Raw genomic sequence first — 24958 nt, 5'->3', positions numbered from 1 at the left:
TAGTGAGCTCTTTGGCCTCTCTTGATAAGGGGACTAATCCCATCATGAGGGCTCCACCCTCATGACCCCGCCTAACCCCAATGACCTCATTCAGGCCCCATTTTTTTTTTTTGCGGGAGGGTAGGGCTTCAACATATGAATTGGGGGTGGGGAAAGTGCACAAACATTCAGTCCATAATAGGTGTCTATTCTAAACTCACAAGTTGTATTGGGCCAGGCTTAAGGAACTCACAAACATCCCAGTCACCAGAGGAATTATCAGTGGTCGGCAAACTCATTCGTCAACAGAGCCAAATATCAACAGTACAACGACTGAAATTTCTTTTGAGAGCCAAATTTTTTAAGCTTAAACTTCTTCTAACACCACTTCTTCAAAATAGACTCGCCCAGGCCGTGGTATTTTGTGGAAGAGCCACACTCAAGGAGCCAAAGAGCCGCATATGGCTCCCAAGCTGCAGTTTGCTGACCGCAGGATTTAGTTAAGGGCTATGAAAGGCAACTCAGGCCAGCCAATCGCCTTCTTCCCACTTTCATTACCATCATCTCAAGTGCTCATACCTGGGCCATAGGAAGAATTTAATATATGTTTAAAGTATCAAGTATTCATTGAAGGCATTGTTTACTCTCTGCTACAGGATAAGACTTCAAAAAATTAGAGATATTATCTTAAGTGTATGTTGTATTAAAGATAAAGCTACATATCTAAATAATGGAAATGCTTATTATAATGAGAATTTTACTCTCAAAATATGGTTGTACTTAAGGAATCAGATATTTGCTGTATTCCCTACTGACTTGTTTGAGTTTCTGATAAACATGCTTTCAGACTTACAGGTCCAAGGCTCCTGCAGCTACTTCTCATCCTCTGCATCTGCCATGTAAACATTTAATAAGGTAAACTTTTCCTCAGAACTTGCCTCCAAAATATTTTTGCTTTAGTAAGATTTGGAACTTTCCAATACTATCTTAAGATCTCTTCACCTTTTTCGAGCACTGGGAAGAAGCTGGCTACTTAGACTATCTACTTCATTTCACAATGCAGCCAATATGTGTATTTAGTATCTATTTTTACCTTCCAGCGTGGTTACCAAACGTTGGCTTTGTGAGCACATTTCTATCTATATTAATAAATCTTTTACTATCGATAATACTCAAACTTAGACTTATGTCATTAAAATTCCCTGTGTGTGTATCCATATCCTCAGAAGTGTGCATGCTTTCACACATGTGGCACAGATAAGGGAAATCCTTTGGAATCTCTTCATATAACTGAACACAGATGATTTTGAAAAGTTTTAGGCTTTTGCTCAGCCTACTCTTCATTTCCTCACTCTTCCTTATAGACATAAGAAAGCATACCGATATGTTATGCTCATAATGATTGCATAATCAATATAACAGTTATGTCCAGCATGAGTTTTGGACGGCAGCACATTATAGAAAGATTTTCATAAAAAAAAGCTTAACCTAGCCGAAACCGATTTGGATCAGTGGATAGAGCGTCGGCCTGCGAACTGAAAGGTCACAGGTTCGATTCCGGTCAAGGGCATGTACCTTGGTGGCGGGCACATCCCCCGTTGGGAGTGTGCAAGAGGCAGCTGATCGATGATTCTCTCTCATCGATCTTTCTAACTCTCTTTCCCTCTCTCTTCCTTTCTGTGAAAAATCAATAAAATATATATTTTTAAAAAAGCTTAACCTATATTTTAAAAAGTTATTTAAAAGAAATGATAAAAATGAAATTTTAAAAATGAATAAAAAAGGGCAACATCAGTGGTCTACAGAATTGACTTATTTTTAATACTCAAATGTAATTCTAACCTCAAAAGTAAAGAAAAAATTCTTTCCCCAATATTTCATTAAACCCCAATAATATTGAATGTTAATATGTGTTATTGAAAGTTTAGAATTGGTCTGATTTATGCATGAGCTTAGCATTGTGGTTTATGGATACACCAACTCTGGTATAATGGAAACAATTCTGGATGTGGAATAAAAGACCTTTAATTGACCAACCAGAGTACACTTCCCTGTATAAAGTAAATGTTCACTAATTATAATATCCTAAAACTTGCAATTAGTTTTCTAAGAGTACAGAAATTACTTAATATAATTGAAAGAAAGACTAGAATATCCTAAGAGCAGAGGTCAGCAATCATTTATCCCAGAACTAGTGTGAGTGTGAGTATGTGCGAATATGTGTGCTTCTGGCCTCTTGGGAGGTTTGGGTGATACAACTCTTGTTTTCTCAACATAGTCATCTTACCCTCTCCACCAATATGTTACCCCTAAACGTCCAGCTCCAGGTGCGTAGCTAGCAAACAATGCAGTGCTTTTCTAAGACCTGCCCATTAGGAGTTTATCTCTTCTCAGCTGGATGAACCATTCAGGGACTTCCAAGAACAATCCCTAGAATACTGAGGCCCTGGAAGATGAGGAGAGGCCCCTTCCTGCTCCACGCACCCGCCCCTCACCTGTCTTTCCCTTCCCATTAATTGACAGGAATTAAAACTTTGCAATTTTGTTCTCCTCAGAATTTAAACTGATGCTCCTGACTCAGATACCAGATCATAAGACACCACAAATCTCAGGATGTGAGAGAAAAGAACACACTAATACACAGTTGAGAGTTCTGGGAGGATGGGAGAATTTTTTTCCTTAAGACTACTTTCAATGGATCAGTTGTTAGACAGATTTGTAGCCAACAACTTAGAAGATACAACTTCTGAATTCCTCAAAAACATTTCTTTGCCATACCTACACTAGTGCTGGTTGTTTTTTTTCTTGTCTCCCCCCCCCCCCCCCTTTAAAAAATCAGGATTGGCTTGATGCAAAGATCCTACTGCCAAGCTAAAGTACCACTTTATCAAGCAATTGCCTGAAAATAAAAGTGTGTTATTTTTGAGACAACTCGATTTAGTCTTTTGCCACTGTACTTGAAACATTTACTTTAAAAGGCTCTTTTTGTGGCCTGGGAAAATAAGTGACAATATGATGCCCACCAAATGGGCAGTGGTACCACTTCATGTGGATGGTCCGTGACTGATGTGGTTCTCCAAGAGGATGTCCTGGGCAGCCGTCCGCCCGCATATAACAGCTTGTCTCTCGTGCACATGCTCCCAGATGAAAGCTTGGGTTTTGGAGAAAACTAGTGTACCATTATGCTACACGGACCACCTTTTTATAACCCATAACTAAATGTGTCAATTTTTAGGCTAGGTCAAACAAAATACTCTCAGTGGCTTTCCTATTTTAAATGGAAATGTTCTCTTTTGCTGGAATCATCTGTGACTTTCCAATAGAGCCACATATTCAGAGTCCACTGGATTCATATTTCAGTGGTTTCCCTTAGCCTAGTGGCTTCTGAATTTGGCTGCTCATTGAAATAACTTAGGGAATTGTTTCAGAAAGCCTGTTTCCAGGGTTTTACCGAGATCTTCCCTGGAGTCTCTCAGTGTGAAGCCCAGAAATCTATATTTGATAAAGCTCACCCAGGTTTGGGAACCACTATCATAATCTATCTTTCCTAAACTGATGGTTCTTCCACCTTACACAGTTCTCTATTTCTGCACAATATATATATTTTTTTCTTCCAGGTTAAGTGTTTTCTCAGTTTTACCTGCCTTCATGTTTTTCCTTCTAAACTCCTTCTGTATGTTGGTGAGGAAAATGGTGACAAAACTATCAAATACATAGGTGGGATTCTTTTTAGTAATATTTTTAATGCCCTCACTTGTCTTAGCATTTCTACAAAAGATTCCTAAAGGGAGACTGCTGATCAAAAGCTTTGTTTATTATATGTTCTAATAGCTACTGATGATTGTATATGTCCCCATTCTTCATTTTTTTTAAAAATTACAATAGATAACATGAAAGCTAGAGATCAAAGGAGACACCAAGAACCACTAGCAATCATTACACCATATAGAAAGTGATTCAAATCTTCACTTTAAGATGGTGTCGTCAAAATGGGTTTTAATTGGTGTTAGTTCTTTTATTACAGTAAGCTGACAAAAATTATTAAAACTCTAATACCATCTATATATATAAAAAGCCAGCGACCAGCACACCATAATGACCGGAATGACTGGTCACTATGACACCCACTGTGCTCAGCAAACTGGTCTGATCAGGGGTGGGGACAGCTGGCCAACCTCCTGCAGCCCCTTCCCTGGGTTGGCTCTACCCCCAATGGGCCCCTGCCACCCTAGTCAGCTTGTAGCCCCTCCCCCTGGCTGGCCCCTCTCCTTGGCTGGCCCCACCCCTGATCACCCCCTGTACACCAATAGGGGGTAGGGCCAGCCAGCCAACCTCCTGAAGCCCCTCCCCCTGGCTGGCTCCCACCACCCCAATCAGCCCTCGGCCTCTCCCCCCAGCTAGCTCCGCACCTAATCACCCCCCCCACACACACACCATTTGGGGGCAGGGCCAACCGGTTCACCATCCACAGCCCCTCCCCATGGCTGGCCCTGGCTCCAATTGGCCCCCCGAGTTGGGGGCAGCCAATTGCCTGCAGCTCTTCCCTAGAGCTGGCCTGGCTTTGATTGGGCCCCGATTGGCTGCCATCTCCTCCTTCCAATAGGTCTAGCCCTGATCTGCCCCAATTTGGGCTGGGCTGGCCAGACCTCATCGTGCATGAATTTGTGCACTGGGCCTCTTGTTTGACAATAAAAGCACTATGCAGGTTATTCTTCGGTAATCAGAAATACAATAGTAGCCCAGCAGTACCTAGGCAGGTAAAGAGACCTTTAAGAACTAACGTACCGTGTTCATCCTTCAGACACTTACCTGGCACCTTCTCAGGTGCTCATTGCTGAGGAGATGAACAGGGGGAGACATTTCCTGCCTTTGAGGCTCACAGTCAGCCAAAGCAGATGCCATCTTCACAGCTGATTATAACACACCTAGAGGTCCAGTGCATGGAATTTATGCACAGGTAGGGTCCCCAGGCCTCACCCAGCACCTCAGCTGTGAGACAACTCCCCTACAAGGACACCATGACTCTCACCAATGGAGGACTCTTGTCCAATGGAAGAAAAGCTTCTTTTTTAAAAATTCAGTATTAAACTTAAAATGATTTACAATCTAACACAACATTTCTATTACAATATGCCCACAAAGGAATACACGATCAAATGTAATCTATAAAGAGTCTATATTATATGATATATTATGTCATCAGATACTAGCTTCTGCAAGTTACTTCCTAAGATGAAAAAATAGTTAACTAAGAGAAAGTTAGTTTTAGAAATAGTCTATGCTTCCATTTGAGAAATATTTCCATTGAGAATGGGTTACTTTTTGAAAAAAAAAACAAACAAAAAACCTAAAAAAAAAAAAAAACTTACTTGGAACACCTAGTTGCAGGCATAAAGCCCCCAATTTTGTTAAAACAGGCTAATCTACATTTTGTGTCTGAGTGACTATGCATGCCAGTATGTGAGTAAAGTCACATCATTCTCCAACTTCCTTGGGAATTCTCACAAAACCATTATGGATTTAATTGCATATTTTAAAAGAAAAGTTCATTCTCTTCTGTTTTGGAACATGAAATTTCAGGTTAGGGAGAAGCAGCCAGAGTCCCAAATTTAATGATAGCTTGTTAAAATTATTCTTTCCCCCCTTATTTTTAATTTATTGTAAAATTATCAAAACTATATTTGCATGGACAGCATTTCTCATCCTGAATGTTTTAAAATTTATAGTATTTTGTTATGTGTGTGTCATTGGAAACAGACTTTTTCCACCCCCCCCCCTCAAAAAAAAAAAAGTGAGAAAAAGAGTATGTTTGCATTTTCTTTGTTCAAGATGTTTATTGCATCTCAGACGGCATACATGCATTGGGTTTTTAAACTGAAATACAAAGAAAGCCATTTTGAAATTGGTTTTAGGTAATTTTTCCCCATTACAGTGTATGTTATCCCCACAATAAATTCAGATACAACCACTTTAAAATGGTACCATACATCTATTAAATAATTTGAAAAATAGGCAAACACCTTTCCAACCCAATATGCTTTTACAAAGAGCTGCCAAGCCACTAGCAACACTGATCAACAGTGACCTCATTTATGCATCAAAATCTTAAGCCAAGCCATCAGCACAGTGTGACAACAAATTAAAAAGTAAAGAATACAGTATGTACAGTAAAGGATACAATTTTCTGAATTAGTTTAAACTCTAATCACAATGGTACAACAAAACCTACTTTGAGCTCGGTTGAGTGATGGCAGAACACTAGTCTACAGAACACACAGAGAAATACTAAATTAACAGGTGTACATAAAATTCACAATAAAATAAATTATTTGCAGCAATTTTTCAATTACATATATACCTTGGGGTGCCTTCATAATTATCACTTGAATAGCACATCTCCAATTGCATTTGTATGGACATGATAGAAACAGACCTTTGACTTTTCAGTGCATTTAATCAAGAATGAATAAATAGGTCAATTTGTTTGCAAAACCTGTCAAATATAATTAAAATATAGATTTTAATATAGCAGGGAATTCTCACTTTTTTTCATTCTTGATAAGGTAGCATCAAGGAGAAATATTTATTATGGACATTAACCTTTATATTTTTTTAAAATAAAATTTCTTAACATATACAGTGCCACAAAAATAAACATTTCTCACAACAGTTGAAGTTCCTGTGATTGGAAAAATGTATTCCACACCGAAAAAAGTTTTGTATATTTATGTGTTTTCCTTACTATTTGATATTATCACACTATTCCTGTAACAGAGATGCAGAAGAAAAGAGAACTTATGGAGAGTTTAGGTTTGTCCAAAAGTCATATGTACATTGAAACCTTCAAAAACACAGACACATCTTTCCAAATGGCTCATCACACAACAGCTGCATCATCCGTCCGTGGGCGAGGTCAGAAAAGCACTAGGGGCATGAGAAACATCCACTCATTGTTTACATCATACAACACACAAAGAACCCAAATACGCTACAAGTCTGAGAGTAGGGATAACAGCTAGGGGAGTACACATTCCTAAGGTTCACTTTCACAGCTGTGCTACACGTTTCAGGAGAGAAGGTATGAGTAAGCATTGGGTTTGGTACTGGTGGCTCACTTTGTAAGTCTGAGCATCAATCTTATCTGAAGTCTCCAAACTCATTATTTTTTTTTCCTAGTCAGTCACAAAAATTGCAGCTGTAAAGATAAAAAGCACTTGAATTAGAAAACAATATGACATACTCATCAAGCATTTTATTTATCTCCCTAGCAATGATACTTCATAGGTAGCATGAAGAATCTTTATGCAAAAGGTTTCTATGTTACAAGATTCACCTTCATATACCTTTAGTCAATCTCTAAAATGAACTTAAAATTTCAGCCAGGAAATGAAAAAACACAACATTTTAACGTATAGTTTTGTTTTAGGAAAAAACTGTATTAGCGGAATTTTGGAATTTGGATACTTAAGTATCTTAATAGTAAGACATTCAGTTTCAATTAAGAACAGCTAAAATTTAGAAAAGAGCAGTGAAAAACGGGGAATGGCAGGGACTTCTCTTTTTATTATTGTTGTTGTTATTATTAATTTATTTTTAGTTATGATGCTCAATGTGTCACCAAACAGTTAAACAAGTGACAGAATAAAGAGAAAGGAGATATTTTTGGTAACTCAATGCCTTCATTTTTACTCTGCTCCCACCTGCACTTCACCAGTCCTCTTTCCTGGGTCTTTAAAGCTTGGCCCTGTGGGCAACTCTTCACAAAACACTCAGTGTGCAGTGTGTGTCTTCCTCTTGACTGCAAATCCCTGAGGGACTGTTTCAAGGACCTCTGTTTTGGGTACTTAACAGCATCCCTGATATAGGATAAGAGCAATATTCACCGAGTAACAGGCTGACAAAAGGCTGCTCTTGGAATTTTAATTGCTGATGCCTACATCAGCCCAAGTCAACCCAAAGTGGAATATAAAAGGCACAAGAGAAAGTACTTGGCTAAGGTGACCAGACGTCCCAATTTTCAACAATTTGTCCCACAGCATTTTAAAAAAGTCCCAATGTTTCCACAAATTGTTGAAAATCGGGGGCTGTCCCACCAAAAGCGGGACGTCTGGTCACCTTATACTTGGCTGAGATGTCAAAGTTTTAAATTATTAACTTTGTATAAGGAAAAAAAAATTAAGCAGTAATTTAAAAAAATCTTAGTGGCATTAGAGAAAGTTTAAACATATACAGGCATAAATAAAAATAACACCGGGGAGTGCTCCAAAAGTTCAACACTCTGCTCCTCCAGCTTGAGCCTGGGCTAATCGCCTGATGCCAAGTGTCAGTTCCTATCGCTGTGAAGTGGAGACTATCTGGCTAGTCTATCTCACTGGGTTTGATCTCCTACAGAGAAGATCAAAGAAATCAATGACTGAGAGGTGGGTAGGGAAATACTGAAAATAATGAAAAACAGCATTATTACTGCTCATCACACTCAGCAAGTATTTGTTGAGAACCTCCCCACTGGGTAAGATGTTGGGGTGAACAGTCAACTTTTCCCTTCATCATAAACTCACTATTAATCACTCCGTATTATGTTAGGAATTTAAAACTAGAATGTTAAAATTTAAAAATTCTACTTGAATGTAGAAAAGCAAAAGGTAATAATTTAAGTTTCATTTGATGAGGCTAAGAAAGGTCGAAGAAGATAAAAATACAGTATATTCTTAGCTGATTTCTAAATACAATATCATAAATGTTACTTTTTTATAAATTCCAGTCACAATTTACCAAGTAGCTTGAACAATTTGCTGCTTTATCAGTATAATATCTATCTTTCCAGTCTAAGGACAATTTGGAGATTTGCCTTTCTCTTCGTTTTACAAATTAAGATAAAAAAAATCATTGATAATTCATTAGTAGCTTTTAATATTGATTAAAACACATAAACACTCAAATTATAATGATCATATACATGTACTAAAAACACAGAAGTACAAATATCATCCCTAAAGTAGCTAAGCATTGCACAGGTAATTATTACAAGCCCACAGGAAAAGCTCAATATTAGATACCTTAAATTGTTTACAAGAAATCCTTGATGTTAAGATCCGCTAATGGGTCCTTTGCTGGAGGTTTCTTGGGACTCTGAGTGGCAGGTGTAGGGCTTGGAGAAAGCTAATGGGGAAAAGCCAGCCCCAGAGAGGAGAAATAGAAAGCAAACAAGAAAGACAGATAAGCATTAGGCAGAGCACGCACCACCGAAAACACACATGCGGGAGATTAGATGGCTAAGGGTTTACAAAATCTACTTTGTTCTACTTAGTCACTGTGTTGTGCTTAGTTTTGGAACTTGTAAAATACACTTCAGATGATATTTGGCTTTTCTGAAATTCTTTCATATCAGATGCAGCCAAAAAATTGGAGGACTCTGGTAGAACAATATGGATATGAGTTAGAGAAGATGTGAAAGACTAGTCACATAAAGATATTATGAATATACAGTGAGCAAAACAAAATAAACAATTTCTCTGAACACAAGCATTTTCACTTTGGGTTATTAGTGCTACTAAACTAATGAAGGAAATTTAAAGAACTTTTATAGGGAGAGTGAGTTTGAAGGAAACATTGAAGAGTAACAGTTTGCAGAAAGCCACAGAAGAAATTACTTAAAATTATTAGCTAAATATACTAGGATTTTATATAAAGCATTTGAAGTGAGAACCAGTCCAGTTTGGGGCACTGTCTGTCTCAGATGAGCAAACAGTTTCCTAGTTATAAAAGTCACTAAATTCCAACATCGCCTGTCCAACTTGCAGAAAAGGCTAATTACTCAACACTATAGGAAATAATCATACTGAACTTGTAGTAAAGGCAGTAAAGAATTGCTTTACCTGGTTTCTGTTTGACACCTAAATTATTTCATTGTGTGACGGAAATAGGTTCTGGGATCAGGCTTCTGCAGGAATGCTAGGGTACAAGGCCTTAATTTGGTTATTGTAATCTATGTAGAATAGTAACCTTTGAACCTAATTAATCTCCAATGTTCATATGATAGAAACCTCAGGAATCTGGGATTTCAGGGCAGGGATGTGTTTATTGGTTCAGTAAACAGCTCCAGAAATAAGCATTTTCAGGTGTGTTCCTATGTCCAAAAACTATTGACTGATTGGAGAATCTGTCAGTCGAGTTTCCATTTAAAAAACTTGATTCATACTTCATAGGAAGATCAAGAAAAAAATGAGTATAATGGTTGGAGTTGTTTGGAAGATAAGAAACTCAAGGACTGGTTCATAATTAAGATTCATAATTAATAATTAGGTGAGATGATAACAACATCATAATACCAACCAATTGAGGAATAATGTGATTGTCCAGGCATCTCATCAGTTATGAAAAGCTAATCTGTTCTCTGAAGCTACAAGTCATGTTTATTATCTACCCTGTTTCCCCGAAAATAAGACAGTGACTTATATTAATTTTTGCTCCCAAAGATGCGCTATGTCTTATTTTAAGGGGATGTCTTATTTTTCCATGAAGAAGAATACGGTACACATTTATTGTTAAATAAAAATAAGGGACATTTATTACCTGTATACAGTAAGGTAAATTAATTTTCATTCGAGACAAAGCCTGGAGGGGGCGGGTCCTTATTTTTTGGGGGGTGCCTTATATTTCACTCAGAAGGAAACCTGTAAGTAGGTCTTATTTTCGGAGGATGTCTTATTTTCAGGGAAACACAGTAGTATAATCAGCTATGCTTCATCTTTAATATAGGATATACATCTAAAAATTGTATAAGTATGACATGCCATTTCCTAAATTACTATAAATTTGTTTAAATGATTAAAACATTGTTTTCACCATATACTCCACTTCTCAAGTTTATTCTTTGAATCAAGTAAACAAATTGATACTACGTAATACTGGCAGTATGCTAAAAAAAACACTACCTGAAATAATAAAGTTGTATTAACTTATTTGTAAAATAAGTTACAAAAAACACCAAGTTCATTAAAATAGAAGCATTTTCCTTTTTTCAGAAAGGTGGTAAATAGTCATGGATATATTCAACCACCAAGGTAACACACCTGATAAGTGAGATCCTTCTTAGAAATTAAAAATATCTAGACTGGATTTAACCTTACTATTATCCCCCACACTTTCCTCACACTCCCCAAAAAGCAACTCTAGGAAGGGTTCATCATCTCAGATGAGACTAGGACATTTCATGAAGACAATGCTTTAGTTATGGCATTGAAGGCCAGGGGTCCTCACATTTTAAATTTATCTCTTTGAACACCTAACACCATTCTCTCTCCTAGTCCCTGTGGCTTTGAGGGATTAAAGTAAAAAAGTTGAAAGTGTGTTTTGGGAACAGGCAGAAAATGGATTTAGAGATGATTTAAGGAACAACGGAGGTTCATGTACATTCAGAAAGTTCACAGAAGGAATCCTATGGATAACGCAATATAAATACCCTTTGGTACGCTAAAAATATAGAAGTAAAAATGTTTACTGATATTGTTCAAAGGTATCTGACTGATTCGCTTTAGTTTGCTCAGCATGTTGCTTGTGAAGTTTTATCTTGGTGTTCTGACTATATCTAAGCCAGTTTCTCATGGTGAAAACATCCTTGGTTCTACACACTATACCTCCACCAGACAATTTCTAAGAGAACTCAAGAAAGGGTGTCTCATCAGCATGATTATCACTACAAGCAGCAAAAGCAGTTCTACTAAGTGCACATGTTTTAGCGCCTTTGTTAATGAAGGTAGCACAATGTTGAATAAGAAGTTGGGCCTCACCTAAAGAGAGGTTTGCCTTTTCTTCTGGGTACCCTCTAAAACCTTTGGAGTTTCCCAAGTGACTTTGTTAGTAAGGTTGGATTTTTGAAAGCACACCTGAAAGGTTTTGCTCACAAGATAACAACGCGGGGGCTAGCCATGACAAAAACCAACCATGCGATTTGAGAGTGGGTCTTTGGGCCACATGATATCACTCTGAATTTTAGGGAGGAGTGCGGGGTGGATAGACTAAGTTCAATCACATTGGCAATAATTCTATTAATCTTTCCTATATAATGAGACCTCAATAAAAACGCTGCACACTGAGCTTCCTGGCTTGGCCATCCTGCATGAGTACTGACACACATTGATGCCAGGTGGGTAAACCCATCCCTGAGGACAGAGAAGCTTCATGCTGAGAACCCTCCCAGGATTCACCCTATGTATCTCCTCTTTTGGCCGGATCTAATTTGTAGGCAGCTGACCTGAAGTGAACGTGAGATCCCCTGGACTCCCAGACTTGTGGCTGGTGTTGGAAGTGAGGGTCGTCTTGTGGGGACTGCTCCCTTAGACGTTACAGTTTGGCAAACTCCCTCAGGTAAGTGTTACACATCTAGGGCAAACTTGGCAGTCTGGAGGACTGTGTCCCTAACCTTGAGTTTGGCTAACTCTGGAAACACACAATAAAACTGTGGGTCAGAAGTACTCTTTTTTTTTTTTTTTTTTGTTTTCCTGGAATACATGCATAGATACTTTAAATGCCTGATTGTCCTCAGGAACCATCCTGCATGACGTAGGAGAGGAATGGTGGGACTTCAGGGACTTCAAGACAGGTAGTTATTTCTGTCATTTCCCTCGAAACCTCACAGTATTTTTGCTAGTCTGTCTCCCATGCTCCCTTTACTCCTGGAGCAACAGACAGGATAGTAGGCAACAACATTTCAACAGTGTTCCACATGACAGGTTAATACTTAGCAACGAGCGTCACCATTCTGTGGACGTGTACACAGACCTGTGTGCCGGGGCCAGCCGCTGCTCCAAAGGGTGGCCTCATCATGGGCTGTGCAAACATGACTGGCTGCTGCGGCATCATGGGCATGCCCGTCCCCGCCGGAGGCTGAGAAGGAACAGCAGTTCACAGTGTGAGTGGACGCCACCATGGGCTCCAGGACCACAAGGAAGTATATTGTGTGCTTCCACGCGAGAGGGTGGCAGAGAATCATGGAGGCACTGTGGAAGCGGGGCTGGCCACATAGCAGCCTCATCCCAACCAGGCTTTGTTGCTGTTTATTTGCCTTCGGTAGGCATAATTCTTAGTGGTAAAACACCCTATTTCTTTATGGATGATGGCCCTACCATTTGCTAGTGATGAAAGTGGTAAGTGAAAAGTCCTAATATGAGAGAGTAAGAGTATATTTTGATGATTGAGCTAAGAATGTTTGATAAATATTACTCAAAAAATGACATAACAATGCACTATCAAAATTATTTTGTTAGGAACAATTTGAACTATTTTGTATGTGACCTTATCCTGTCATGTGTAGACTACCTATTAATATGTCTAAAGCAGATGAGGTAACTTTTAAAGTTTTACCTTACTGCATTCTGGGAAGAATTATATTCCATAGCAGTATTTTTTAATCTGGGATTGGGCAATTTGGCAAAGGCCTTAGAAATGTCAATCACACTTTTTAGTGCAGGTTGTCACTCACCATTCCAAACCCTGCTCCTGGTTGTCCAACAGATGGGGCCCCAGCACCAGGAGGAACTGAACTGGTTGAAGGTACAGCTCCTTGCTGCAAAAAAAAAAAAAAAAAAAAAAAAAAAAAAAAAAAAAAAAAAGCACAAGACAAACATACACACAAAATAACAACCAAAAAGAAAGAACCATGTGATTTTGTTTAAAATGACAATATAATTTTAAAATGCATACTCCTTAGGTATATGTAGATATGCAAAGAATTTTTAAATTTCAGTTTTAAATTAAAAAAAACGGGTCTAGCACCATGACAATTATCTGAACATACTTACCAAACTGATGTTCACTGTTGTAGTGCTTTTTGGGCTCGTTGGCTAGTTGATTAGTTAAAGCATAGGGTTTCCCCTCTACCTCCATATATATCTCACTTCCACCCTCATGATAAATGAGTCAAATTTATCTAAGCTCTTCCTTTTCTCACCTAAGGATACATACTTTCCCAAAAATGTATACACACACTTTGAATAATTATAAAGGCAGTGTTTATATATATATATATATATTTTTGATTTTAGAAAAAGGAGGGAGAGAGTAAGAGAGAGAGAGATCAATGTTAGAGTGAAACATCCATCAGTTGCCTCTCATACATGCCCTTATCAGGCATCAAACCCATGACCTATGTGTCTTGACCAGAAATTGAACCCGCAACCTTTTGGTGTATAGACAGCTGCTCCAACCAACTGGACCACCTAACCAGGGCTCCCCATTTTTAAACTATTCTTTTTTGTGTTGTACTTGCTTTTCTCTGACTTGAACGTTGTACATTTGCACAATGGCCAAAATTCTTAGTTTTAAGAAGCATTTAAAAAAGTGTGTGTGTTTATATACATATACATACATATATATATATATATATATATATATATATATGTATATGTGTGTGTGTGTGTGTGTATATAATTTTTTTGTTGCTGAATAATATTTCATTGTATAGATAGATAGAAATAATGAAATATTATTCAGAAATAAAATAGAATGAAATCTTGTCCTTTGTGGCAACATGCGTGGACCTAGAAGGCATTATGCTAAGTGAAGTAAGTCAGACGGAGAAAGAAATTATCGTATGATTTCATTTATATGTGGAACCTAAAAAAACAAAGCAAATGAATAAACAGAACAAAAAAGAAACAGACTCACAGATACAGAGAATAAACTGATGGTGGCCACAGAGGAGGGGAGGGGAGGATGGAATAAAACATAAATAAAAAGGGAAAAGAAAGAAAGAAATCAAACTATCTCTATTTGTAGGTGACATGATTTTATAGATAGAAAGTCCTAAAAAATCCATACACAAAAAAACTTTCAGCGTTAATAAGCTTAGCAAAGTCATAGGATATAAAATCAATATCTAAAAATCAGTTCTCTGTACACTAGCAATGAACAAAAAAACAAAATTACAAAAACAATTTCATTTAGAGTAGCATTAAAAATAATAAAGTACTAAGCAATAAATTTATGAAGAGAAGTACAAGACTTATACACTGACAACTATAAAGCATTGTAGAAAGAGATTAAAGAAGACTTAGATAAATAGAAAGTATGCTGTGTTCATGGGCTGGCAGGGTAGAGGGAAAGCTATTTTGCTCCCCCTACAAGTATTATATTTCAGATTTACGCTTTACTCATCATTTCAACAGGATAGGCTTGGTAAGCTATTCACCAGACCCAGAATTATATAACTTATTGGAACCATGCCATTTATCAGAATTGTAAATAATAATTGTATTATGTACCTGAATTATATCATTGGGACTTAAGGAAATAAAAGAGAAAAAAAAAAGGTTTTTATTAGTTATCAAAACAAAATGAGTTCGGGTCAAATAGTTTCAAGAGTCTCAATCTGTCATTTTGCTCAAATGGTAGATTAACTAAAAAAAATTTCCTCTCCAGATATTATTTTTCCTAAGGTTTTAAATTGTTTTCTTTTTCCACCTCAAGTGAATATTTTATCTATTGGCGTATAAAGGTTGGTTGTATTTAAGGGAGAGAACTGCAGATTCTGTGATTTCCTGTAGAATGCACATATTTCTGAATTGCAAGTACCTTCTCACTTTGTGTGATGGAAACCTGAGAGGCCTGTTGTGCATTGGAAAGCAGGACCAAGAGGAAATGCAGGGCTCTCGGTGGCCACGATGACAGAGCCCGGCCAGCAGACAGATTCCAAGCAGTCAAGTCCTATTAACGTTTCTATTTCTAATTTCATTTCTCTGATCTGAAAACTTTATAGCTGCACCTCCACGCCACAACTGAGGGAAATTCGAAACAAAATTGGAAAAGCAACCTTAGCTCTTGTTAACGGATAAAAACTTTAAAAGGCACACTCTCTTTTATCCCCTCAATTTCCTACTCCAAGGTAAAGGCCTGCAGAAAGGCCAGGGAAATTTGGTAACACTTCTGAAGCACAAGTCTTGGCCGTCTCTTTTCCTTTTCTTGGACATTCTTAGGAAAAGAAACGTAAACATATTTTAAGGAATAGAAAAAGGGGAGAACAGGATGGAGGGAAGCCAGAGGCCCTGGAGTGATTTCTGAGGTAAAAGCAAAGCCAAAGCTTTGTTAAGAAAGAAGAGCTTTGCGGTGACTGCAGTAAATGGGAGTGGATTTGTATAGACTACAAATAAGGCTGAGAGTTAATAAAGATAAAATCACTCTGCATGCGAGAGCCTTTATAGTGCGGCCTGAGTGTTAAGGAAAATAAACAAAGGAAAGAGAACGACAGGTAACTCTGCCCTTCTAATAAATTATTTCTGTTCTAATTTCCCTTCCCAGAGCTGCTGCAGCTATTTTATGCTCAAACCTACTGTCCCTAAGATTCTGGAGCTTACTAAAACTTTAAAACTTTCTGCTTCATAAAAAAAAATATATCTATATCTATATCTATATCTATATCTATATCTATATCTATCTATCTATCTATCTATCTATCTATCTATCTATCTATATATATATGGAGTTTTGAGGTTTTAAAAAAATGAGACTATTAATTTCAGTCTCAGTGATGGTGCCTGCCAATCAGATAAATGGCAGCCTTGCTGCCCTGGAGAAGCAAAGCAGTTGTTAAGCATTTGATGCACTCACCACCCGTATGGTTCAAATCTTGATCTCAGGGGAGGGAGTTGCCAGGGGAGGTCTCCAACCTAATGCTATTTTTAAAGCACTTCTCTCTTATTCTCCTTCTTGGTTAATGGCCTCTCTTTGTTTAGCAAACTGTCCCGGATAGAAACTTGGGCAACCACTGTCTTGGTGGCTTCATTCACAACAGCCCACAACTGTGTGGATTCTACTGGAGAGTTTTCTTTCTTGTCTTCCTTCCCTCTCACTTCAAGCTCTGAAACCATCCCCTTCCCCCCTTTTTTTTAGCCTACAGCTGATCTGCCAAATATCAGGACTTCACCACCCTTTCTCCAGTCCCCTCATTCCTTCTTAGATACTGCAATAACCTTGACTGTCCTGAAATTTACTTGTTAAAAAACAATTAAAAACCTGATCCTTCCTGGGCTGAAGTGTCGCAATGGTTGAGCTTCGACTTATGAACCAGGAGGTCATGGATCCATTTGTGGTCAAGACACATGCCCTGGTGGTGGGCTTGGTCCCCCATGGGATGGAGGCAGCCAATCAATGATTCCCTCTCATATGTCTATTTGTCTCTCTCTGTTCCTCTTTGAAACCAATAAAATATATTTGAAAAACACACACACACACACAAAAACAACAACTTGATCCTGCTGTAAAAGGCACCACCATTAATGTATTAACTTCTCAGAATAGCACCCAAGGGGCCTCTTTAATTTTGCATAGAATAGAGTAGGAAATTAGTTCCTTTAAAAAGCTTCTTTAGCACTGATCTTTTTCTTCTAAAGAAGCTTTTTCTTCCATTAGGGATTTTATACATTTATTGACCCACTTTCCCTGTACCCCAAACAAGACAGTGACTCTCAAATATTTTTGTATTGAAGAATGGAGTGCAGCTCCCTTTGGTCTCAGCATCCATTGGAGTCACTAACCACAGGTAAATGCCTGGGATCCCAGGGTAAGAAATATATTCCCTTTCTCCCATAAGTGAGCCCTAGTTTAAACAATAAATTAAATGGCCATCTTAGTTATACATCAATTTTAAAGAGAAATTTAGTTTTCTACTAAGTATTCTTTGTAAAATTTAAAATACAAAAAATGGTTTTCTTAAGCATTGTTTTTAAATAATGCAAAGATAGGTTTAAAGAAATAGATTCTTAGATACAATGGGCAATTTTTTATTGTTATCAGTTAGGAAATCACTTAAAGTTAAGATTTTTCAGACATTGAAGTCACCAAAGAAAATATTAGCCCTTGAATTTCCTCTCTCACTATCACCACTGGTGGAGGTGAGGAGATAAGAGAAAGTAGGTTTCCAGAAAAAAAAAATATTTTCCTATAGAAACTATGGTATGAATTGTAATTTAGTGAATACTGTTAGTTCTGTTTAATGGTGAATTTTGACTCAAAAGGCATTATTTAGATTGGTTTGAACTTATTTTTATTTATAAAACTGCTTATACTTAAAAACATTACTATTTATAAAATTATTTAAAAGACAATGTGTTCTAAATTCCAAAACTTAGGTATTTAAATTAATTTTGGAAACACAATAGTTTTAGTAGAGTCTATCTAAAATGTTTACATTCTATTCATATGAATTCACTTCCATGCATGTTTGTTTGGCTGGGATTGGTGGGTGATAGATAGAATTAATGCAGGCAATAAGGAGAGTATGACATCAAGAAAGCCTTTGAGATGGGTGTGATAGAGACAGATGAAGGTGGTAAGTAAAGGTGAAAAATTGTGAGTGAACTTGGGAAATAGCAACTAGCCTACTTTTGCTAATTATGGAGCATATTTAGGAAAACAGTAAGTTTTGCTACCTTTGGAAAAGTCTTTTTTATGGTAGCAAATTTTATAAAATAATAATTAGTCTTTATTACCAGTGATATGCTGTTTCATAGAGTGAATGGTGATATTAATAGAAATTTAATATAAAACCTATTTAAATTTTATAGAAAAGATGGTGTTAGTAGTTTTGATTTTTGAAATGGTGAGGAGAATTGATAGTGATTTAAAATGGAAGTTCACTTACACAGTGGAAAATTGCCCAATCTTTCTGGTAAGAAAAAAAATTGTCATTACTTAAGACAATCAAGAAATCTGGGCAAGAAATATGATAAAATATAGATAATGACCAATGTTATTAAATGATTTTGAAAAATTATTTCCATAATTATACAAATATAAAACAAATATCTCAAGAAGCATATATACTATTTAGAAATAATTAAAATTAAAAAATAGGTCATAATCTTTATCAAGTATAAAGTCAATAAAGTTTGCATTTTGATAAATATTGCAACTTGCTTGTATTTCTTCAGAGTGCATGGAAAAGTACATTGTCAGTAGCAAAATTAAGCAAAATGCACTGTGCTGTACACATTGGGAACTGGAAAACTGCCCACATGGCCCGGGCCTCCAGGGGAAACGTACCAAAGGTGCACTTGATGGAACTCCTGTGGACCAGGTTGCTGGGGCCACTTTTGGCTGCCAGTTGGCACCACCGGTCAGCTTTTTCTCTCCAGCATTCCACTGAAGATCTCCCCTAAAATCAAGCATGCAAAATACACAAAAAACACACTAATCAGAAAAGAATGGTGTGTGATTCCTGAGATACTTTTATTTGCGGTTAAAAGCAGTTGGTTTCAGTCCAGTGATAACCAAGAACACAGGTTAAAACTGGTAGAAGCTGCTTAACATATTGTATCTAAGAAAGCTTAAAAGCATTTGACAAAAATAATTTAGAGTTTGGACCTCAATGATAACAGGAATTTTCTATTACGTCTTTTTTTTTTAAATTTAAATTCTTTATTCTTGAAAGTATTACATAAGTCTCCATTTTTTTTTCTCCACTCCCCTATCACTTCTAATAGAAAAACATGCCACAGATTTAACTGTTATCCTTCACTGGTTATAAAAAATACTAAATAACTGTATCATAAATGCTATATGCCAACACTTTGTTGAATTTGAGGTGCATCTATGATGTCCCTTTCTGGATCAACAGAAGATTTCATACAACTATATCATAACTACAACCTGCATTACAATGAGTGTAAGATACCATCCTATATAATAAAAGGGTAATATGCAAGTTAACCCTAAGGACGGAACAATCAGAATGACCGCTGGACCAGTCACTATGAGGTGCACTGACCACCTCTTGGTCCCTTTCCCTGGCCGGCAGGCTCTGCTCACCTGATAGTGAATGGGGAACCGGGGCTGGGTGGTGGGGGACATGGGCAGTGCCAGGCCAAGGCCCCTGCCTTGCTGGTGCGCCACACACAGGGGGTGAACTGCAGCAGGGGCGGGGCCGGTGAGTGGGCAGGAACAGCCTACCTCTGGGTCCCTTCCCCTATCCATCAGGCACTGATCACCTGATGGCAAATGGGGAACAAAAGGAGGGGGTGGGGGGGGCGGGGCCAGCTGTGGGCAACAGGGGAAGATGGCGTTGATCACAGGCCAGGCCTAGGGACAAATTTCATGCACCGGCCCCTAGTATATTGTAAAATGGATCCCAATTTCAGATGTTGAAATATGCATCTAAAAAAGGGTACAGTATCATTCTTACTATCCTCCCTTAAAATTGATCCTCCATGAGAGTCTTAAAAATCAATGTTAGCTAGGAATATTGTAATGAGTCTAGAATTTAAAGCTATGAAAGTACTCAAACCACAATTCCCCAGTATTTCTAGACTAGAAGTCCTGTGCACGAAATTTGTGTACTGGTAGGGTCCGCAGAGGCCGCCGAATGCTGGCCTGGGTCTCCTTCCCTCCCCCTGGCTGGCCCTGCCCCCTGGTCGAATTCCTGGACAAACTCCTGGTGGAAGGGACAATTTGTATATTATGCTTTTATTATATTGGATAAAAGTTCATGACAACATTGAAGGCTAAAATATATTATTCCTTTTCATTGTCATAACTAACAGTTTGGATGTTCCAGCAGAAAACAACAAAAACAAAAACCCAGAATAAAATAAAAACCAATTCTGAAATTACCTAGCCTGAGAATGAGTAATTACTTTAATGAGAACAACATTTGATAGTCTCAAATAGGTACAAATACACTGTCTCAACAAAACCAGATAGTTTAAAAAGCACTTACTTTTTGGATGTGGTGCCAGAAATCCCAAGATCTGTAAATGGATAAAAGAAAAAAGAATTTAAAACTCTATACTCAGCTTAAATGATATGACATTTAAAAGATCAAAGACTCAGAGGTCTAGAAAACGTCCATATTTTGCCTAGGAATGACTACATTCAGTTTTGCAAAGGAGAAACTATGTCAGGAAACATTCACAAATCTAACATTTTCTTTTACTTTACATTATACTTAAGGGTCGTATTTTAATGTCAATTCGTGTTCAGAAAAAAGAGTAAACACAGCAGGCGTGAGTCTGCTCTCTTAGAAAGGTCTATGTGGCTGGCATCTGGGTACCTCGCTAGTAAATTATTCTCGACACTGAGATAAAACTTTGCCTAATGATAAGAGTGGCTTGCTGTGCCTAAACCATAGAAACAACGTGGTTTATGCTGAACACCTGCTTTCCTTCTTAGAGACTGAAACTCTAGCACATGATCAGCATCCAAGAAAAATCCTGGGTGCTGAGTCTCTGGAGGGCTTCCTTGGGCAAAAACATCACACACGTGGCCACATTTCCGTATGCCTTTCCCCTCCTGGGAATGAGAGAGCATAAGGAAGTCTGAGCATGGATTCCTCCAGACTCTGCCTGTGTCTTTCCCTCAATGATCCAGCTGTGCATCCTTATGAGCTCTTGTAATAAATCTTAACTGTGAGAACAGACATGTGCTGAGTCTCCCGAGTCCTTCCAGTGAATCAGTGAATGTGAGGGTCATCTTGAGGATCCTGACACAACCAGCTTCCTCGTTCTGCTCTATCTCAGTTCATTTATTACGTCAGCCCCTATCTATATATCAGGCACTCTTCTAAGTGCTTTGGGTTATGTTGGTGAAGGGAAAAAATAAATCCCAATTCTGGAGAACTTACATTCTAATGGGGTGATATGGATGACAAAACAACATGCACAAAAGAATAAAAAAGTAAATTATGGAGGCGGTCAGAAGGTAAAATGGAAAACCGATAGAAACATGAAAAGGAAGAACGGAATCTGGTGGCAAGGATGAGAGTGAGGGCAGGCAGTGTGAAACAGGATGCTCAGGGAAGGCCCCTTGGAGAAGGTGAAACTTGGGCAAAGCTGAGCAGAGATCCGGGAAGGAGCTTTCTAGGCTGTCATATGGTGCACTGACTGCCTAGTGGTTACTTGAGGTTTAACATTTCGAGAAACTGCCAAACTGCTTTCCACAGCAGCTCCCCAATGTTACCTTCTCACCAGCAATGCTAGAATTTCAAGCTCTCCACATCCTCATAGGCACTCGTTATCATGTCTCTTTTATTATAGACAATCTAATGGGTGTGAAGTGATATCTCATTGTGGTATTGACATGCATTCCATAGATGGCAGATATCGAACATCTTTTCATGTACAAAGTGGCAGTATACTTTTCGGATAAATGTTTAAGTCATTTGACTCTTTTTAAATTGGGTTATTTGTCTTTACAATGTTGAAATGTAGAGTTCTTTATTCATTTTGAATAAAAGTTCCTTAGGAGATGTTTTCTCCCATTCTATTGATTGTTTTTCACTTTATTGATGATATCACATGTAGCCCTAGCTATCTATTTTTTTTTCCTGTTGTTGCTTGTGCTGCTGGTGTCATATCTAAGAACAAGGTTATAAAGATTTATTCATACATTTTCTTCTGAAAATTTTATAGTTTTGGCTCCTACATGTAATCTAGGATCCATTTTGAATTACTTATTAAGAACTACAAGACTGTTTCCAAAGTAGCTGCATCATGTATATCCCTACCAGCAATGGTTGAGAGTTCTAATTTCCCTACATCCTCGCTGACACTTACTACTCTCTTTTTGATTATAGCATTCCCAGTAAGTGTGAAGTGGTCTATCAATGTGGTTTTGATTTGTATTTCCCTGATGACTAATGATGTTCAACATCTATTCATATACTTGTGGGCCACTGTGTATCATTTTTGAAGAAATGTTTATTCAAATCTTTTGCCAATTTAAAAATTATTTATCTTATTACTGAATTGTAAGAATTCTTTAATGTTATAGATACAAGTACCATATAAGATATATAACTTGGAAATACTTTCATTATGTGGGTTGTTTTTTCACTTTCTTAATGGTATCATTCATAAAAAAAGTTTTTAATTTTGATGCATTCTTATTAATTTGTTTTTATTTGATTGACTATTTTTGGTGTTATATCTAAAGAAGTCACTGCCTAATCCTAATATACCTATATTTTTTCTCTAAGAGTTTTATCTCTTATATTTAGGTCTTTGATTCATTTTGAATTGATTTTTATGGATGGTATAATGAGGAGGCCTAACTTCAGTCTTTTGCATGTGGCTATCCATTTGACTTGCATGTTGTTTGAATAGAGTATTTTTTCCTAATCTGAATGGTCCTGCAAACCTAGAAAATCATTTAACGTTGTATGTGAAGTTTATTTCTGGGCTTTTACTTCTATGCTATTGGTCTATTTTTCTATGTCTATATTGTACCACTTGTCCTGATTATTATAGCTTTGTAGAAGTTCTAATAGTAAAAAATATGCTTCAAATTTGTTTTTTATCAAGATTGTTTGGCTATTGGTCAGCTTTCTTCAGCTGAGATAAATATCAAAGGTGGTAGCATCTATGGGCTGTGTGCTGAGGTAAAAATCCTCTATTTCTGAAGGAGGGTCTGGGTAGTACATTATAGTGTCCAGCCAAAGCAGTTACCATTGCAGACTATCCATCAGTGAGATAATATTTTAGAGTAGGAAGAAATACTAAAGTAATTTCTCCATGGCTGTCATCAAAGCATTTTCATGGATGCCCAGACTGAGGATTATGAATGGAAAACCAAAGTATATCCATAGAGTAATGGATAGAAAAGATTGTGTATAAATGATATGCTAAACTTCTGATATAGCTTCAAGTGAAATAAAAGGTATTTGCAATGCTAATCTCATTCACCGTAATAAAAAAATCAAATTCAGAATTGAAATAAAAGGCCATTCTTTATTTTATCAGAGCTTCCCTCACCTCCTAAGACTCTTTCACATACCTTGCTCCAGCCACAGTCTCCTTGATGTTCCTTAAATATGCCAGGCAATCTTCTGCCCAAGGTTTTGGCACTGTTTGTCTTCTTAGCCTGCACATGTTCTCTTTTCAGATAGCCATATGGCTCATCCCTCTACCTTCAAATCTTTCATCAGATTTTACATTCTCAGTGAGGCCTACTTCTCACCCCACTCTGTGGCACTCCTTATCCCTCTTTGTCTGTTCTGTTTTTCCCCCATGGCACTTATGACCTAACACACTATAGAATTTAATAATTTGAAAATGTTTAATGTTTGTCTTTGCCCTTTCAGAGCACCATAAAAACAGACATTTATATCTGTTTTGATCACTAATTTTATACCTAGGGCATGGAAGAATACCCAGTATTCAATAAATAGTGTTTGTTGAATGAAGAACTGACCTTCCCAGAAACTGTACTAAGAAGTAAAGCACTAAGAATTTCTTCCCACTCCTTAATACACTCACCCACAAGTGAATCCAGAAAAAAATACACAGGGAAAGACAGAGGGAGAAATCACACATGATTCAGTTAAATAAAACTATATTACTCACTGCCTACTAAGCTGGCAAGAGATGAGTCAAGATCGCTCCCAAGGGGTTTGCTTGCTGCCACTGCAGGACTAGGAGGTGCCATCGAGATGGGTGCAGGCTGCCCCGTTGGTGCCATGGTTGGCATCAGAAGGTCACCTAGACCATCAAACACTGAAAATCAAATGGACCAGGTTCAGAATAATTGGAAAAAAAAATAGGATATATAGAAAATTAAAGGAAAAACTGTCTTTAAAAAAACACAAAACTATGGAAACAAGTGAATATACAATCTTATAAAAGAAGACTTGTAATTCACACTTATCATGACCATAACGCCAAAAAGAACATCTCTACATAAGTCTACTCATAAAGTATGGAAATACTAATGGACATAAACAAAGATGGAAAACAATCTGTGTAATGTACAGGAAAGAGCACAGACTTTGGAGTCAGAACTGAGCTCAAACTCAGCTACATGCCTCACTAGCTGTATGCCTTTGAGAAAGTTACTGTTTGGGCTTTGGTTTCCTCATCTGTAAGTGGGGAGAGTACCACTACTACTACATGGCTTTGTTGTGAAGATTAAATTAGATGATATATGTCATGTCTTCATTATAACGTTTGCAGTACACAGGCACTCAGTAATTGGTAGCCACAGTTACTCATTAAAA

General features: G+C 37.5%; 1 protein-coding gene across 10 annotated transcripts in view; it reads right to left on the bottom strand.

Moving 5' to 3' along the window:
* Positions 1-5783: 5783 nt before the first annotated feature.
* Positions 5784-24958, bottom strand: part of SNAP91 (synaptosome associated protein 91) — a 120176-nt gene continuing 101001 nt past the window's right edge. For 7 of the 10 annotated variants that reach the window (XM_036414360.2, XM_036414361.2, XM_045572771.1 and 4 more), the window contains 7 exons: positions 24309-24458; positions 20687-20717; positions 19015-19126; positions 13460-13543; positions 12760-12864; positions 9036-9138; positions 5784-7174 (listed from right to left, as the gene is read on the bottom strand). In XM_036414360.2, the coding sequence (XP_036270253.1) occupies positions 9046-9138; positions 12760-12864; positions 13460-13543; positions 19015-19126; positions 20687-20717; positions 24309-24458 (575 nt within the window). In that variant the 3' untranslated portion in view covers positions 5784-7174; positions 9036-9045. The remainder of the gene's footprint in view (positions 7175-9035; positions 9139-12759; positions 12865-13459; positions 13544-19014; positions 19127-20686; positions 20718-24308; positions 24459-24958) is intronic. The other 3 variants (XM_036414364.2, XM_036414357.2, XM_045572770.1) reach the window with 1 other exon arrangement.

This window comes from Pipistrellus kuhlii, unplaced genomic scaffold (assembly GCF_014108245.1).
Source record: "Pipistrellus kuhlii isolate mPipKuh1 unplaced genomic scaffold, mPipKuh1.p scaffold_m20_p_5, whole genome shotgun sequence".
NCBI lineage: Eukaryota > Metazoa > Chordata > Mammalia > Chiroptera > Vespertilionidae > Pipistrellus > Pipistrellus kuhlii.
Note: the sequence above shows the minus strand (reverse complement) of the source record. Positions and strands in the feature narration are given on the sequence as shown.